Source organism: Bos mutus, chromosome 29 (genome assembly GCF_027580195.1).
Source record: "Bos mutus isolate GX-2022 chromosome 29, NWIPB_WYAK_1.1, whole genome shotgun sequence".
Taxonomy (NCBI): domain Eukaryota; kingdom Metazoa; phylum Chordata; class Mammalia; order Artiodactyla; family Bovidae; genus Bos; species Bos mutus.
Window position 1 is genome coordinate 24985234 of NC_091645.1, and position 19582 is coordinate 25004815.

At 43.1% G+C, this 19582-nt stretch overlaps 1 protein-coding gene across 5 annotated transcripts in view; it reads left to right on the forward strand.

Moving 5' to 3' along the window:
* The window catches only part of E2F8 (E2F transcription factor 8), an 18526-nt gene extending 4233 nt beyond the window's left edge, over positions 1-14293 (forward strand). For 4 of the 5 annotated variants that reach the window (XM_070365295.1, XM_070365298.1, XM_070365297.1 and 1 more), the window contains exons 5-13: positions 2163-2477; positions 2699-2860; positions 5014-5151; positions 6808-7017; positions 7330-7417; positions 7677-8208; positions 12521-12653; positions 12783-13177; positions 13552-14293. In XM_070365295.1, the coding sequence (XP_070221396.1) occupies positions 2163-2477; positions 2699-2860; positions 5014-5151; positions 6808-7017; positions 7330-7417; positions 7677-8208; positions 12521-12653; positions 12783-13177; positions 13552-13734 (2156 nt within the window). In that variant the 3' untranslated portion in view covers positions 13735-14293. The remainder of the gene's footprint in view (positions 1-2162; positions 2478-2698; positions 2861-5013; positions 5152-6807; positions 7018-7329; positions 7418-7676; positions 8209-12520; positions 12654-12782; positions 13178-13551) is intronic. The other variant, XM_070365299.1, reaches the window with a different exon arrangement.
* Positions 14294-19582: the final 5289 nt, after the last annotated feature.

A 19582-nucleotide genomic window follows, 5' to 3' on the forward strand; every position in this document is an offset into this window, starting at 1 on the left:
CTTCTAGCCAGTGTTTGTAATGACACAAGACCACACGGAAATTATCCATCTGTCAAGCCCTATTAATTTCAGAATAACAGCATGTAGTTCCCAGTCACATTTAAGTCTCAAAACAGAAGCAGAAAATCACAATGGAGATTGCTCTGACTGTACTGTGAAAGCTCTGAAGCTGTAAAGTAAGGCAACATTGTTCTATGACTTATTTCACAAACAGCTACAACTCTGAACCTGCATCTTGTTTCTCATTGAGGAGCCAGGCTGCCAAATGCTTTCTTCCAGCCTCTGGGCGTGGGAGCCGGGCTTTAGCCCTCTCTGCCATTCAGCACTTTCTCAGTTTGTGTTTGCCAAAAGTTACTGTATCCCCCCGCCCTCTTTTCCTCCTCTCTTCGTGGACTCATATCTAGTTAGAGCTAAAAAAGGAATCTGTGGCAAATGTAGGATACCTTTGGAGTCATGAAAATACTACGACCTGAATCTGTGAAGAGATATACAGGATTTTTTTAGTATATAGCTATCACCCCATGAAGAAAGTTTTGCCCTTCTAATACATGTTCATACGTATCAACTTTAAGAAATGCCATTTAGATTCCTCTCTTCACATACACTTCATTATAGCTATGGAGGGTATACCATTTAATTTAGCAGGTATCTATGGATTACCTACTATGTGGCAGGCAATGTCATAGCAGCTGGGATAACATAAGTGGACAGAAAGAACAAAGTTCCCGCTCCTGTGGAACCTGCTTTCCAGTGAAGACAATAGACAATATGCAAAGGACATAATAAGTGGGTAATTAGGATGTAAGAGGGTAATGAGCGCTAAAGAAAAGCAAATGCAGACCAGGGTAGACGGGAATCCAGAGTGCTAAGAGTGTGCTCCGTAATTTTAAACTTCATTTTAAATTAAGTAGTTGGGTCAGGCCTTGTTAGGAGGGTGACATCTGAGCAAGGACTCAAGAATAGAGGTGGGGAGCCATGAGGACATCTGGGAGAGGGAATCCAGCTAGAAGGAACAGCTTAGCACACAAAGGCCCTCTGGCAAGTTCCAGGAACCAAGGAATCTCAGAACCTTGTACCTATTGTATGACAGCCGTGTGTGTGTGTTAGGAACTAATATAAGAAACGGAGGGTAGAGTATGGATTTTAGAGCTCGAAAGACTTGGTTTTGCCACTTACTAGCTCTGTGCCTTAAGAGTCGGACGCAACTGAGCGACTTCACTTTCACTTTTCACTTTCATGCATTGGAGAAGGAAATGGCAACCCACTCCAGTGTTCTTGCCTGAAGAATCCCAGGGACGGCGGAGCCTGGTGGGCTGCCGTCTATGGGGTCGTACAGAGTCGGGCAAGACTGAAGCGACTTAGTGGCAGCAGTTGCTCTGTGCCTTAGGGTGAGCAGCTTAGCCAGCCTGACCTTATCTCCTCATCGTTAAAGCATGGATAATAAGAAGTTTCACGATGGTAACCCTCTCCCGTGTTCTTGCCTGGGAAATCCCATGGACCAGAAGAGCCTGGTGGGCTACGGTCCATGGGGTCACAAAGAGGTGGACATGACTTAGCAGCTAGCACTAACTTTCACACTCAGGATGGATTTTCTAGCTCCAAGTCACCCTTTGAGGAACTGCCTCATTTTGTACTGCCTTGTGTAAAAGTAAAGACTATTGTTAAAGAAATAAAAAAGCATGGATAATAATCACCTACCTCACAAGTTAGGGTAAAATCTTCCTAAACCTGTATGATGCATCAAAGACCCTCAGTAAATGTCACCTTTCTAATTTATATTAACTGTTTGTACCCTTTGAGAGCAGGGACACGCCTTTCTCATCTCCATACTCTGTTTAGCATGTACTGTGCTCCGTCGCTCAGTTGTATTCAACTCTTTGTGACCCCCATGGACTATAGCCCACCAGGCTCCTCGGTCCATGGGGATTCTCCAGGCAAGAACACTGGAGTGGGTTGCCATGCTCTCCTCCAGGGGATCTTCCCAACCCAGAGATCAAACCCAGGTCTCCCACACTGCAGGCAGATTCTTTACCATCTGAGCCACTAAAGTTATTTAATCCAGAACCTACAGACTAGGAATCCCTGGGGAAAAGAGAGGTATTCGATTCTATCCACATTACAATATCTGATCCTAGTAAGGTGCCATTGCTTGTTCTCCACAGATGTCGAGCGCCGACGCATTTATGATATCGTCAACGTCCTAGAAAGTCTACACATGGTGAGCCGGCTCGCCAAAAACAGGTACACTTGGCACGGGCGACACAACCTCAACCAGATCCTTGGGACTTTGAAAAGCGTCGGGGAGGAGAACAAGTACGCTGAGCAGATTATGATGATCAAAAAGAAAGAATATGAACAAGAGTTTGAAGTTAGTAAGAGTTACAATACAGAGGATCCCATCATCAAATCAAACACTGGCCAAAATGGACACCCAGACATGTGTTGTGCCGAACGCCCTGGAGTGGAATTGCGGGCAGGTGAGAGAGCTGGTGTTGAAAAGCTCAGGTGGCAGGGAACCTCTTGGAGGTCTAGAGACCAGGTTCCTTAGGGAACCCAGCTCAAAGCCACTGCCGCTTTTCATATGAAAATGCTGCATGTCAACCGTGGGATCAGGCTGTGGTATTTGTAGCTTTGTTACTTTTGAAAGCACTTGTCCCTTCATGAATTTTAATTCTCTAATCCTCTTCCTTCTCCAAAGCCTCTGTAAACAGCCGCAAAGACAAGTCTTTAAAAGTGATGAGCCAAAAATTTGTGACGCTGTTTTTGGTGTCAACGCCTCAGATAGTAAGCTTGGAAATTGCTGCCAAGATTTTAACTTGGGAGGACCATGTGGAAGATTTGGATAGAAGCAAGTTTAAAAGTAAGTGGCCCAACTGCCCTGGACTTTTGGACCTACTCTTAAATTACTTTCCAATACATTGGCTATATAAACAGATCATCTCTAGTTAGGCTTTTGTATCTTCACTTCTCCCCAGAATTCATGAAGATACTGCTTGAGCTAGCTTGTAGGATTCAAAGATACGTATATAGCTACTCTTACCTGACACTTTGATTTATCTACCTCACTTGCTACTGTAACACTGTCTCCATTTTACAGTGTCTGAAGGCTAAATAAGCAGTAAAGTGGGCCTGGGACCCAAGTGTCTGCTCTCTCCACTGGCTCTCGTATTTGAGGGTGTAAATAACTTCTAACACTCTCCAGAAGTGACCTGCAGCACAGTGGATTGGACATTTTGAAAGAGTGGTTTTACGGTGTCCCTTCTCTGCACTTACGGCCCTTAGACAGTTTGCCTCCACAGTGACTTGGCTGGGCCAGACAACCCAGCCTGTCTAGGTGGTAGGCAAGGCTTGCTCTCTCTTGCCCTGAAACCAAAGTCTGACACCCTGTCCTGTGTGCGGATGACCACCGTCAGGAGCGGTCCCAAGGGCTTGCTCCTGAGAGTCTGTCCCATAGCTAAGCGAGGAGAGTAACCTAAGAGAGTAATTGCTCTTCTTTTTACATGCAGAAATGTTTATTAAATATTGGATTTTCTCTCATGGCTACTGATTATTTCCAATTCTTGAATAAAACTATTTGATTTCACTATGGAAAAAAAAAAAGCATGATTTTAGCCAGAATATCTGCTCTCTGTTGGGAAGAAATCATAGATTGAAGTCTTAAAACAGCTCTGCCCTTGCCTCTAGAAAAGACTTTGCAGGAACTGCCCCATGCACACACACAGAGAAGCAGAGAGAAGGTGTAGAAGGCATTAGCTGACCTCCGAGCAGGGCTTAGGCTGGCCTAGACATGGATCACTCGGGAGACCGGCTGACTGGTGACCCTGAGGCATAGCAGGGGAATGCCTGGGAGGTGTCATGCAGACCCCTTCCCATCCTTGTGAAGCTGTACTGGTCCCATGAAAGTATTGAGACTCCTCCAGTTTGATGGTGTCTCCATAAAGACAAAATGAGTAGAGATTAAGGCAGTAAGCCTAGCATTTGGCTTAGGAGATTTGTCATTTCAGAAAACACATCCCAATCCTACCGATGGGCTACCTGCTTTCTCTGAGTCACCAGTTTTCAGCTCTCTATTTCACTGGTTAGTCACAGCCTTGGAAACTATTCCAGGAACTGCAGATGTGTAATTTGCTGAATCCCTAGGGAATTCAGAACCTTCCGGCGTGGCTGTGAAGGCAGGGCTCAATTTGCAGCTTTGTACTACAAGATGAAGTAAAGGCAGACTTCTGTAACAGAACTTTTCATGATATGTAAGACTTATAGAATTAGCAAATCTATGCTTTGCCTATACATACGGACAGTATAAATGTTTATAAATTTTGATAGGTATAAAATTTTCCATGCTTGTGAAATTAAATACATTTATTTTCATAAACTATCACAAGCAGGAAAATAGTACATTTATTATTGATTATTTCTATTTGTTCCAAAAATTCTGAATCCTCATTAGGAGATGCCCAGCAGTGGTAACTTTTTATTAGAAAATCTGTAACATGTTTCCCAATAGGGTGATCTCATTGAGTTATTTTCCCTTTTGTTTCAAAATCCAGTGCTTTTGTTTCAAAATCCAGTATCAGCAGTAATTGAGTCTCAATATTTAAAACTTTTTGTTTTCATTAAAGCAGTATTACTGCTGCTAAGTCGATTCAGTCGTGTCCGACTCTGTGTGACCCCATAGACGGCAGCCCACCAGGCTCCCCCGCCCCTGGGATTCCCCAGGCAAGAACACTGGAGTGGGTTGCCATTTCCTTCTCCAATGCATGAAAGTGAAAAGCGAAAGTGAAGTCACTCAGTCGTTTCCTATTCTTAGCGACCCCGTGGACTGCAGCCCACCAGGCTGCTCCATCCATGCAGTATCACTAGAATAACTCCAGAAAAGTCACTGATGGTTTTTCTCTGACACTGATGGTTAGGATAGCTCTTTGAGTGTACAGCTTACACATGAAGTCCTTGGGAAGCAAAGTCCTTTGATCTTTCATTATTCCATTAAGTGATATACATACTTTTTTCCCCCAGCAAAAATTAGGAGGTTGTATGATATAGCTAATGTTCTGAGCAGCCTGGATCTTATCAAGAAAGTTCATGTGACAGAGGAAAGAGGCCGAAAACCAGCTTTTAAATGGACAGGCCCAGAAATCAGTCCAAATCCCAGTGGTATGTATTTATTTCCTTGTATATTCATTGCTTCATTACTTTGAATTAATGCACATTTGGAAATATTCTTCCTTTCTCTTCCTACCCATACTCCCACATGGGAAGAGCATAATATATAAGTGATTGAAAAGACAAAGATGAGCACCAATATGGAAAGTTTGGCCCTTGGTTCCATCAGCAACTCAAGGTCCGTAACCATCACACCCGTGTAAGAGGTAGAATCTGTGTGTGAAAGAATTTGACAAAGTTGAGACAGAGCCCGTGCATGTGGAGAATATTATTAAATGGATTCATTCCAGAATGAATATTCTGTCTCCATCTTAACTCTGGGATTCTTACATTTTGTGTTCTACCAAGACCCCACACACAGAAGTTGTGGAAAGTGGCAGGAACACGGGCCACGGAAGCAGAGGGAAGCTTAGGTTCCAGTCCCAACTCTGCCACTTATTCCAGCTGTGTGGCCTTGGGCAGGTGACTTCTCTAAGACTGTTTCCTCACCCCTAGTAGGAAGAACGACAGCGCCTTTGCAAGGTTTTTCCAGTTTTGGAGATAACCTCAATGAGAGGTCCTTCAGTACAGGGATTTGGAGGACAGGCTCTGGGCTAGACTGATCAAGTTCATATCCCAGGCCCACGTTCTTCTGGCTGAGAGACCCTGAACCAGTTAGTTAATGTCTGAAATGTCTCTGAAATGGGAGTGCATTTCCTGAGAAGTACCTGCCTGAGTTGTGGAGAGTGTCTTAGTCTGTTCAGGCTGCCACAACAGAGTACCATCGGCTTGGTAGCTGATAAACAATATGTTTACTTCTCATAGTTCTGGAGGCTGGGAAGTCCAAGGCTGGCAGACTCGGTGTCTGGTGAGGACCTGCTTTCTAGACTTTTCTAGTCTTTTCATAGTAACCTTACATAGTGGAAGAAGACTAGAGAGCTCTGTGGAGTCCCTTTTATAAGAGCACTAATCCTATTCAAAAGGGTTCCACCCTCATGAACATCTCCCAAAAGCCCCACCTCTCAGTACCATCACATTGGACATCAGGTTTCAACATGTGAATTTGGGGAGAAGGAATGGGGCAGGGGATGCAAACATTCAGTCCATAGCAGGGACGGTCACCCTATTTCATCAGATGAAGTCTCCACTGATGCTGATATGCCCGATGTTTTATATTTCAGTAAGAAATAAAAACCACTGACAGTCACCCTGAGAGCACACCACTGGTTATAAGATGACAAAGTCTTTCAGAGATGTTAAAGTGAATTATCATCTCAGAATTCATTCAGAATAAGATGAACAGGGTTTTTTAGGTAAAGCCCTTGAAATGGTATCTGGCACATAGTAGGCACGTAACTGTTGCCACTTTAATCTGAAATCATTTTAGAACCGTTCCCAGGTGGCTCAGTGGTAAAGAAACCGTCTGCCAATGCAGGAGACACAGGAGATGCCAGTTCGATCCCCGAGTCAGGAAGATCCCCTGGAGGAGGAAATGGCAACCCACTCCAGTATTCTTGCCTGGAGAATCCCCATGAACAGAGGAACCTGGCGGGCTACAGTCCATAGGGTCGCACAGAGTTGGATATAACTGAGCGAGCGTGCACGCACTGACCTCATACCCCAGAAGGAGGCTGAACCACTCATGTCTTAACACACTGCCCTTTCCAGTTTCAGGTCTCAGCCCAGTCCTTCCTTGTGCTGCCTCTGATTTGGAAGCGAGGCAATCTTCAAAAGAGAACTGTGCCAAAAACCTCTTTTCCACACGTGGGAAACCAAACTTCACTCGACACCCATCTCTCATCAAACTGGTAAAGAGCATAGAGAGTGACCGGAGAAAGATAAATTCTGCTCCCAGTAGCCCTATCAAAACCCACAAAGGTATGTGTCCTATCATGTCAGGGCTCTGCTTCAAAGAATCCCTCCTCATTGACATTTAGCTTCCTTGATCCCTCGGGACTTGCTAGAGAATTGTTTGTTTCCATAGTCCCAAACATACTTGAAGCCCAACTTACATTTGAATTAAAGGATAAAATGTGAATCGTGGGGTTTATCATTTAATTGCTGTGTGATTTGGGGGAGGGAGCAGTGCATGTTTTCTGTTCCTTTGACCTCAGTGATGTTTCATCTCTGTGAAGATTCATTCTTTTGCTTTGACCAACTCCCTCCCCCACCCTCTTTTTCTTTTACCAGCTGAGAGCACTCAGAATTCTGTACCTTTCCGGAGCAAAATGGCTCAGCTCGCAGCTATCTGCAAAATGCAGTTAGAAGAGCAATCAAGGTAGGTGGGCAATGCTCTTCAGTAACAGGATGCGTTACTTTATGTTGCATCATTAGGATTACTTATTTCATGTAAGAATAGGCAATAACCTTGGAAACCGGTGAGAGAATCTTCTCCTTAACTCATAATATGGAATCATTACAGAAACTATCTGCTAGTTACATAAAAGCGTAGCTTCAATCTGGGGCAATCTAAAACAGTAGAACATTTTAGAGAACATGTGTTTCCATTGTCTCATGTTTTCAATCTTGTCTTTTAGTGAACCCAGAAAGAACGTGACAGTACAGCTGGCAGGATCTGGGCACTGCCAATCCGTGGCCCCTCTGGACACTCCAGCAAATGCCGAGCCAGAGATGATGGCACCATCCCTCATCCAGCCCCTGGGGGTGGTCCCCCTCCTCCCCAGCCCGTTGTCACCAGCAGTGCCGGTGATCCTACCTCAGACCCCTTCGGGGACATCGTATGCCATCTACTTGCAGCCTGCCCAGGCCCAAACTATAACGCCACCCCCAGGCCTGAGCCCCACGGTCTGCCCCACCACCTCTTCTAACGCTATGATATCAGAGGACTCCACTGATGCCACCGGCGAGAATGCAGACAGTGACGCCCCAAAGTCCAGTGTATCCACCAGGCCTGGAAGTTTGCTGCCAGGGCCGGAGAGACAAGGTGCAAAGAACCGAGAGAGGGAGCCAGCTAGAGAAAAAGGCTCCAAGAGGGCAAGCATGCTCGAGGACAGTGGTTCCAAAAAGAAATTTAAAGAAGACCAGAAAGCACCTGAAAATGTCTCCACAGTAAGTACAGCCTTGAACTGTGCAAAGCTTTAGGTACCCCCCAGTTAATTAGGAGGGACTCTGCTGGCTCGTGAAATTTACCAGAGCAAAGAGCAGTCTCCCAGAAAACAGGGAACTGTTCCTTAGCGTCCCATAATCCAAACAAGGCCTCAGGCAGCTAATCCCCTGACTGGGATGGCGGCAGAAGCATTTTTAACCTTTGGAGGAAGGGATTATCTGCTCTCTTTTTAAAGCACTGTGGGTGGTTGTCCTTAAGTCCATTTCTCTATCCCACACTGGAATGCAAACACCTGCCATGAAAGTCTTAAATAATTTACAAGCAGACGTGACCCCAAATGAATGGATGGACACATAGGGTTCCTCTAACTCCCGCTTTCTGAGTCATTACTTGATATTCGTTTGACATCACGTAACTGACATCTGTGGCCTAGCAGAGAAATGGATCCCCCTTGTTTTTACTTTCTACGTCAAATTTAAACTAAAATTTCCATGTTGTGCAAATAGAAAAATCAGACTTAGCTTGGCAAGGTTTAGGGTATCTGATGCATTGGTTTCTAGATGTTTTGATGTTCTAGACAGTTTTTTTCCTGGATGGAGTTTAATTTAGGAAGGAAAGAACATGTACTGGCTGCCTACCCACATACTAGATGGCAGAAGTGTTGGGCGCTTTTGCATACGTTATCTCGTTTTCCACTCTTGGGACAATTGTATGTGAAAGACAGCATCAGCAGATAAACAAACATCACTAAACATGGAAGCAGAAGTTAATCTCTCATTTTGTCCCTGCTGTTAACTCGGGTTATTTTACATCTCTACATCTTGTTTTCCCACATCTATAAAGAATTTGTTCTGCCAGTTTTTCCTGATTGTCTACTGGGTATAAAGCACTTGTGCTCTGGATCAAATCAGCACCTGCCTTTGCGGATGATTGCTTTTGAGCACTTGCCCCAGGGCCATCTTACAGTTTTTGTGAGGTTAAATGAATTTATTACATGATGGTATACATAAAGGGGTTTGTGATCCTTTCAAGGCACTGTAGAAGCTGACGGGTATTATCTGTAACTGTTGTTATTAAGGAGGCTTTAGAGTCTGTCAGATCTTCCCTGAGGATGGCCTCATGGTAACCATTCAAAACATCCATTATCTTAGCATAGTATCATTTTGCATTTAATACACATGCTAGGGGAAAATCACAAGGCTTCAGCTTGATTTGATTTTCTGGGAGGTCTGTAATCTCTTTGAGGCAATGAGTATGATTTAATAATGGTCTCCTGTTGCTCACTTAGTTATTCAGGATTAGGGTTTTCACTGGATAGATTGCTCACACCCCCTGCTCTTTTTTTCATCTCTGACTTCATTTTGACCAATTCTTTTTAGCATGGACTGAGCAGAACAAAGAAAGGGAGAGATTCACGTGTTAATTCATTCAACAAACATTTACTGAGAATCTACACTTCTGGGGGTGGAGAGAAGAGAGAATACAAACACACACAAGCATATCAGGTAGTGAATAGTAAGAAATATGGCGAAAGCAAAAGAGGATCATGTCGTAGGAAGAAGGGTAGGAGTGTTGATATATATAGTCTGGGTGAGAAGACTTACAAGTGACAATATGTCAAATTATTTTCATCCGGCTACTTGAATAGTTCTAATTTTAAAAAAGGGATTGGCATTAGAGATGAAACAATTTTGTGATGAATATCGTTTATAGGAAAAGGAAAAGTAATTATTAGAGTTTTGCTGGAGATTTTTTAAAGAGAGTTAAACCAGAAAACATTGTACTGTAAGATGCCAAAGAGCAGCCGATGGTAAAACACCTAAATCTGCCCCTTGAAAATTCTCTATTCCTGAAGCCTTCAAGGAACCTGCTAGTAAAGATATTGAACAGAACCAAGCATCTAAGAAATAAAATTGAAAGTTTGTGGTACCCCTTAGCACTGGGGATTCTGACTGGACCTATTAATAGCTAGATCAAAGCATAGGGCGTTGTTTTGACAGTGGTGAGAAGAAAGATCTGCAGGGAGATGAAAGATGGGCCTCTGGTTTACAAGAGCTGCTTTTCGCTTTTACCAATCCTGTTCCTGGTAAGACGGATCAGACTTTGCAGGTGGCTCAGCCACCCATGTAGGCTCTGTTGGAAAAGTACCGTGATGAGCAGGCGTGCTGCAGACACACACAGCCCAACACTCTGGCCATTTCCGTGTGGAATGTAACTTTATTCCCTAAAGCTTTTTCTGCATGACATTTGGACATCTAATATGAATTAATCAGTGCTCTTATCTGTCATTTTTGAAACCTGGTACCCTGCCCTTTCATTTGTATAAGAGTGTTTGCTTGGTATCACTGGAACCTAAAGTACTAGGGGGGAAAAAGATCTATAGTTCTATAATTCCTTTATTCCAAATCAGGAGTCAGCAAACTTTTCTGTACAGGTTGTGTGGTTTAGTCACTAAGTCGTGTCCGACTCTTTGCGACCCCATGGACTATAGCCTGCCAGGCTCCTCTGTCCATGGAATTCTCCAGACAAGAATACTATAGTAGGTTGCCATTTCTATCTCCAGGAGATCTTCCTGACCCAGGAATTGAACCTGCATCTCCTGCACTGCAGGCAGTCTCTTGTATTTCAGGCGGATCCTCTACCAACTGAGCCACAAGGGAAGCTTTCTGTAAAGGGCCAGAGAGTAAATGTTTTTGGCTCTGTGCGCCATATGGTTTCTGTTACACCGATTCAACTCTGCCATTGTAAAAAATTTTTTTAAAGTAGGAATGCATCTGCAGACAATATGTAAATGAATGAGCATGGCTATGTTCCAGTACAATTTTATTTGCAAAAACAGCCAAGAGGCTATATTTTAGTCCTGTGGTTTGACATTCCCTTTCTCTAAATCAACATTTCTTAACATGTTTTTTTTTTTTTTTTCCTTAAATACCAGTACTACCAAACATTTAGTTGCTGAATAGCCTGGGAAATGTTAAATGATGAACACTCTCTTGGAGATTCACACTGTGTGCCATCATGAAATTCCCTTAGAAATTCTGTCATAAAGATTCCATTTTCCTTTGTTGAATTCAGCATTTCCCCAAACATAATTTAATTATGATTCAAGTAGTACCTGCTTGCATCCCATAGAAAGAACTAGGGTCCCTCAGAATAGTCTCTGGGAAATACCATCCCACATAATTCAAGGACAATCAGATGATAACACAGCAGTGGCACTACGGTGGCCAGCTGCATTCAGCTTGTTCTGACAGCACCACATCATACCAAGAAGTCCGGAAGCAGACTTAGGACCCTGAGGGTGGTGGGGAGTGCTAGGTAAATCTTGCCCTTAAGCAGACTCAGTGCTGACTTTAGGACACTTCCTAAGACGCCAGCTGGCATTTAAGGAACATGTGGTTATTCAGGACAACTGTTGGGATGGGAAGGAGGGATAGTGTCTTCAAAGAGCCATAGAGCTGGCCTGCCCGTGGCCCATACCACTGGAGGCTTTGGTCTGATGAGACAAATAACCACCAATGGATATTAGTCCCAGAAGAGGCACGTGGTCATTTTTCTTGTTTTTGTTCAGTCGATCACTTGTGTCCAACTCTCTGCAACGCCGTGGACTGCAGCACGCCAGGATTCTCTGTCCTTCACCATCTCCCAGAGCTTGCTCAAACTCATGTCCATCGAGTTGGTGATTTCATCCAACCATCTCATCCTCTGTCATCCCCTTCTCCTCCTGCCTTCAACCTTTCCCAGCATCAGGGTCTTTTCTAATGAGTCAGCTCTTCACATCAGGTGGCCAAAGTATTGGAGCTTCACCTTCCGCATCAGTCCTTCTAATGAATATTCAGGATTGATTTCCTTTAATATTGACTTGTTTGTCTCACCATAAAGAAGGCTGAGCGCCTTCTTTGGGAGAAGGAAAGGATGGGAGAGTGAAGTGATTAAAGGCCTGCCTTCCTTGCAAACCCAGGAAGACTGCTCAAGGGACTCTCAAGAGTCTGCTCCAATACCAAAAGTTCAAAAGCATCAATTCTTTGGTGCTCAGCCTTCTTTATGGTTCAGCTCTCACATCCATACATGACTATTGGAAAAACCATAGCTTTGACTAGACAGACCTTTGTGGGCAAAGTGATGTCTCTGCTTTTTAATATGCTGTCTAGGTTTGTCATAGCTTTTCTTCCAAGGAGCAAGCATCTTTTAATTTCATGGCTACAGTCACCATCTACAGTGATTATGAAGTCCAAGAAAATAAAATCTGTCACTGTTTCCATCATTTCTTTCTGTATTCGTGTGTAAAATAAACCCTTCCTCTTTGTTTTCTAGACCTTGTTCCCATCAGGATACCTAATCCCTCTCACCCAGTGCTCAACCCTGGGGGCAGAGTCCATTCTGTCTAGTAATGAAAACTCAGGTACACTTTCCCCAAATCACAGTATCTACAGCTCCCCGATTGCAGGTGAGTGTACTTAAAAACATCTTTCAAACACAGTCATTCTCAAGCTCACTTGAGCCTTATATACTTCTTGGACAAATATGCTTTTAAGATATTGTGCTTTTAAGATATTGTCCTGCCTTTTCTTTCCAGGTGTTATTCCAGTGACATCATCTGAACTCACTGCTGTTAATTTTCCCTCTTTTCAAGTAACACCTTTGAAGCTAATGGTCTCACCAACTTCCATGGCAGCCGTCCCTGTTGGGAACAGCCCGGCTCTCTCTTCGAGCCACCCACTTCCCATCCAGAACCCGAGCTCAGCCATTGTAAACTTCACCCTGCAGCACTTGGGCCTCATCTCCCCCGGTGTGCAGGTGTCCACCAGCCCTGGACCCGGAACCATTGCCGTGTCGCCAAGAATAGAGGCTGTTAGTGTCACACCCGAAAATGCAGGCGCTGAGCAAGGAAGGGCCACCAAGTGTGACGCATCCATCCTGAGCCAGAACCAAACAAATGGACAATCATTTGCAGGGACAGGGGCACAACAGGTAAGAGCATGTCCATTCACTGATGTTTTTTCTCTTTTAGTTCTTAAATCCCAAATATCAGTATCATGGGAGACTCACTTTTGCTTTCGGACAAGGAAAGGATGGGAGAAGGAAATGCTTAAAGGCTTGCCTTCCTTGTAAATCCAGCAAGAGTGCTCAAGGAGTCCAGATTATGGGGTTATCATGAGCTTTTTGTTTCCCCTTAAGAAAAATAGTTGAGCATGTGAAACTCAGGCAGGCTCATTTAGCAGATTTCAGGGCATTCAAGGTTCCCATCATATGACACGTCCTTCCAGTTCACTCTGCTGAGTTTGCCAGGACATGGACCTGTCTGTGTGGGTCTGACTTTTCTCCATTCCTCTCTTTCCAATCAGCCTGTTCCTGTGACACCCAAAGGGTCCCAGCCAGTGGCCGAAAGCTTCTTCCGTACTCCAGGTGGGCCAACAAAGCCAACAGGCTCCCCCTGCATGGATTTTGATGGTGCTAATTACACCTCCGTGGGAACGCTCTTCGTCCCACAGCGAAAACTGGAAGTCTCAGCGGAGGATGTCCATTAATTGACATATTTGGCTTCGTTTAATCTTCTGAAGAGTTGTGTAACAGAGAAGATGGCCTCAGACTGATTTGGAGAACACATTCTCTGAAAATACTGTAAATACGTTGAGGGTTTACTTATTTGCAAAACAGACACTTATTTTCGTACTTAAATATATATATATCCACACAGACATATAAATATATATTTGTATTAAGCTAAGTTCAGCCATCAGTCCTACAAAATAAAATGTTGAACTAAGATATATTAACTTCTGGGGGCAGGGGTTGGTTTTTTCAGCTGTGCCTACCCTATTATGCCGAGTAACTGTGTTAAAGTTTACTTCCCTTCGGGTGAACCTGTGACAGGCCTAACACAGCGCTCTCTTTAACTTTGCACAAAGAAAACGCTGTGATGTATAATGTATTTTTAAATGGGAGGACTGTAGCTATATTTTTTTGTAATTTCTTTCCGCTGTTGTTGCAGTATGTCTTTTTGTAAAGTTTGCAACAATCCTTAATCAAGTCTATGGAAAAATTATTTATAAAATGTATTTTTAATCATAAGTTGTTCAAATTAAAACTTTTCTAAAATGTATTTAACATCTTCATTTGGCCTGTGGGAAGAAAGTCTTGGTGTGGAGCATGCATCCTGGTTCCCCTTAGATACGCCAAGCTTATCCCCTGTGTTCTTCCCCTCTTTTGATCCTGCATATGGCTCCACTTTTACAGAAAATGGCTTCAGAGAAGCCACTGCTTGCCAAGGACAACCAGCGTAGTCCTGTGTGCTTTCCACCACACCCTGGGAGGTTGGAAATGAGAGGTGGGAGCTGGGGTGCTCCCTGCCCTGCCCTGGCATGGCCAAGCATCCACCCCGGGCCTCCCACTGTCAACAGAAGAGGGGTTGCAGCTACAGTTGCTATGTTGCTATTGCTAAGTCGCTTCAGTTGTGTCCGACTCTGTGCGACCCCATAGACATCAGCCCACCAGGCTCCCCCACCCCTGGGATTCTCCAGGCAAGAACACTGGAGTGGGTTGTCATTTCCTTCTCCAATGCATGAAAGTGAAAAGTGAAAGTGAAGTCGCTCAGTGGTGTCCAACTCTTAGCTACAGTCCTCTTTCCAAATGGCCCAGCTCCAGGGATGGGCAAATTGGATTCTAATTTCGAATCCTATACACACAAGGAATTACCGCATCAAACCCTCCATGAGCTTCAAGAGAAGGAATGAGCTACAGTGTGTTCAGCATACATTTTCTTAATCCTCTGGTTATGTGACGAATTGCACCTTAAGAATTGACACGCGTCTTCTCTGGTTGGGGTTCTTAAAGGATCATTATAATATCTATTTCCTGCATGTTTACAATGTGCCAGGCATCACCCTACGTATTTTAAAGGCATTACCTCTACAAGCTAGTATGACAAGGTCACTGAGACTATCAGAGATTCAAGCAGCAAGTCCAGGGTCACACTGTAAGTTTATGCAAGGACTTAACCCATGTCTTTATCCATTTATTACCCATCTCCCTCCAGATGCATGCCCAGCAGCTCTAGGAGAACCAGGCACATCATTTCAGGGTAATCTGAATGTTTATAAACTCACCCCTTTCAAATACATTTTGTTTGAACAACCAAGTACAGCTAAGAAGGCAGATTTTCTTTCATTTTTTAAATTTTTATTGGAGTATAGTTGACCTCCAATGTTGCATTAGTTTCAGGTGTATAACAAAGTGTACCAGTTATACATACTCATTGTTCAGTTGCTAAGTCATGTCCGACTCTCATTCCTTCCAATGAATATTCAGCCATGACACCTTGACAGCCTTATAAGAAAACCCATCTAAGCCATTCCCAGACTCCTGACCCACAGAAGCTAAGAGATAATAAATTCACACTGTTTGAAGACACTAAGTTTGCAGTGATATTGTCATGCAGCAGTAGATAACCAACACAGCTACATAACCCACGGGTCTTCATAAATGTCTTCTTCCAGTTTATCTTATTATTGTTCACTGGTTTTATAGGCATTCATAGAAACAAACATCACTGGGACATGGAAATCCCAAGGGTTTCATGGGAGAATCACTCTCCATTTTTAAAGCTGGAAGCAACTTTAAAGATGCCAGAATTGAAAGAGACACGTGTACCCCAATGTTCATTGCAGCACTGTTTATAATAGCCAGGACATGGAAGCAACCTAGATGTCCATCAGCAGATGAATGGATAAGAAAGTTGTGGTACATATACACAATGGAATATTACTCAGCCATTAAAAAGAATGCATTTGAATCAGTTCTAATGAGGTGGATGAAACTGGAGCCTATTACACAGAGTGAAGTAAGCCAGAAAGAAAAACAACAATGCAGTATACTAACGCATATATATGGAATTTAGAAAGATGGTAACAATAACCCTGTATACGAGACAGCAAAAGAGACACTGATGTATAGAACAGTCTTCTGGACCCTCTGGGAGAGGGAGAGGGAGATTTGGGAGAATGGCATTAAAACATGTATAATATCATATATGAAATGAGTCGTCAGTCCAGGTTCGATGCACGATACTGGATGCTTGGGGCTGGTGCACTGGGACAACCCAGAGGGATGGTATGGGGAGGGAGGAGGGAGGAGGGTTCAGGATGGGGAACACATGTATACCTGTGGTGGATTCATTTTGATATATGGCAAAACCAATACAATATTGTAAAGTTAAAAAATAAAATAAAATTTTAAAAAAAGAAGAAAAAAAAAAGATGCCAGATAGTAGAGTGGACAAAGTTACCTGGCCAGCACGAAATTTCTTCCTCAAACTGCCTCCTGAATTTCCTCTTAAGGAATTACTGGGTGGAGCCCAGCACACTGTAACTGCGGTTCCCAACTCATATCGAATGAGAGCAGGCTTGTCATCCAGTCTAAACCAACCTCCCTGGAATTTGATATTCATTTCATCCTTGCAGCAGCATTCTTACTCCTCTGTCCCCACCACAAGACTGTTGCTCTGGAAAAGCCATGACACCTGCTGGAGTTCAAGCCTGATTTTCAGTCATCTGCTGATTCTGCACATCTTTGCTATCCTTCCAAGAAATTTCCTTTGCTGCATGTTGCTGATCACACCTGTGATGCAAACAAAGGACGCTTACCAAATCACAGAGTGAAACTCAGAGCCAAGGTTTCCCAGTTCCCAGACCAGTTAGTTCCCTGTTCCCTGGGCCTGGTGAAATCCAGCCAAGGGCTGAAGAGAAGAGACCTTAAGAAATGCTTGGGCTTCCCTGGTGGCTCAGACGGTAAAGAATCTGCCTGCAATGCGTGAAACCCAGGTTCAATCCCTGGGTTGGGAAGATCCCCTGGAGAAGGTAATGGCAACCCACTTAGGATTCTTGCCTGGAGAATTCCATGGACAGAGGAGCCTGGTGGGCAACAGTCCATAGGGGCACAAAGAGGTGGACCCAACTGAGCAACTACACTTTCACTTTAAGAAATCCCTGGTCCAGAAAGACCCCACATGTGCAGGATACTAAACCAATGCACAACTACTGAGCCCACACTCCCTAGAGTCCATGCTTCACAACAAGAGAAGCCATCACAATGGAAGCTCACGCACCGCAACAAGCGAGTTGGCCCAGCTTGCAGTGCAGCCAAAAATTAAAACAACAGAATTAAAGATCTATCGTGTTTTGCTGCTATTGGGAAACCGAATATGTTTCTTGGTATGTTCTCTGTGTGTAGGACTGTGCTATTACAATAATTTTGTACTGCAAAAAAAAAAAGAAAGAAAGAAATGCTTATCTTACCAGAAAACGTAGGCAACTCACATATGCTCAAATGAATGCAACATGATGTTCAAAATACCTAGAAGGGTAGTGATAGTATGAAGAAGAGATGCAAGTAACCCAGGGAATTAGGGCAACAGAATTTGCTGCAGAAAAAAAAAAAAATTGTTTAAACCCAGCTCTAATACAAGTTTTCCTCAGCCTTGTCCTTTTCAAGCGATTAGTGTTTCTGCAGATAAAGGATAAAGAGATTTTCAGAATTTAAGCAGATAAGCTGCCTGAGCAATTCTATTAATTATACAGAAGAGTATGGGTTGACTGTAGATTCTTTACTGTATTTACCATTGACTGGTAGTTTTTAAATCTTGAGAAGCTAAAATAAGAGATAAGCTGGAAAGAAAATTATCATTATTCTAGGTTGAAAAGAAGTATCAACCTTTTAATCAACTTACAGAGAGTGATTTTATATCTCAAAGTTCTGTTAAGGGCATTCAGGTCAATTACTTGCTCAGTTGGATCAGTAGCTATATTAGATTTATTGTGATTGTCAACAATTTGTAGAAAAGTAGGTAGGGAATATATTATCAGTGTCCTTCAACAGTCAGGTAATTAACTACATTTCTGAGAGATTTCAAGAGAATTTTCCATATTCCATGAGTTAAGTTCAGAGTCCAATCTGCCCTGCATAATCTGATTTCTTTTTTTTTTTTTTTTCTGATTTCTAATTTAAAAGCATTATTCTAGTTGAATCTCAGGTTTCATCCCTCCCCCCCAAAAAAAGCATTCATTCAATTTCTACCATATGCTCAGCATTGTTTTCAACATTATGGTAAAACAATGCCAATTATCCCACTTTTGATAATAAAATATCCTCTTTGACTCTTCTAAAAGTTTATCCTGCATAAATTTTTTATTTTAGTTACTACTAATTAAAGTCTTTCTAAAATGATAATATAGCTTTCCAGATTCCTAAACAGAGTACTTTGAATATAACTAAAATTTTTCTTCATGTTTCAGAAGTTCATGAGCATTATTTTATTAAATTCAAATTCAACAAACAATTTTGGGCATCTATAATACAGTAATGTCCCCAAGGGCTATCAAACATATAGGTCTCTATCCTCCTAAAATTAATGGCTACAGAATAATTATGCTTTTCAAGTTCTGTTTTTCTGATTCTCTTTCTCCAACTTTGATATCAGCTTCAACTTGCCTATTTCTTCTGACTTCATGATTAATGAATCTCTCTCCTAACCTAGGAAAATGGAAGGATTCCAGGGGTGCTGATGTCACCCACTCACTTTTATAAACCAAGTCAATACAGAGGGATGGATAAAGATGTGGCACATATATCAGAGCAGAGATCAGATCAGTCACTCAGTCGTGTCCGACTCTTTGTAACCCCATGAATCGCAGCACTCCAGGCCTCCCTGTCCATCACCAACTCCCGGAGTTCACTCAGACTCACGTCCATCGAGTCAGTGATGCCATCCAGCCATCTCATCCTCTGTCGTCCCCTCCTCCTCTTGCCCCCAATCCCTCCCAGCATCAGAGTCTTTTCCAATGAGTCAACAATGAAATATTACTCAGCTATCAAAAAGAATGAAATAATGCCATTTGCAGCAACACGGATGAACTCAGAGTGTCATATTGAGGGATGTAAGTCAGAGAAGGAGAAATATCACATGACATCCTTTATATGTAGAATCTAGAAAGAAATGATACAAATGAACTAATTTACAAAACAGAAAGAGATTCACAGACTTAGAAAATGAACTTATGGTTGCCAGGGGGAAGGGATAGTTAGGGAGTTTGGAATGGTCATGTACACACTGCTATATTTAAAACGGATAACCAACAAGCACCTATTACATAGCACATGGAACTCAGCTCAATGTTATGAGGCAGCCTGGATGGGAGGGGAGTTTGGGGCAGAATGAACACATCTGTATGTATGGCTGAGTCCCTTCATTGGTCATCTGAAACTATCACAACATTGTTAATTGGCCATGAAAGAAAGTGAAGTCGCCCAGTCGTGTCCGACTCTTAGTGATCCCATGGACTGCAGCCCACCAGGCTCCTCCGTCCATGGGATTCTCCAGGC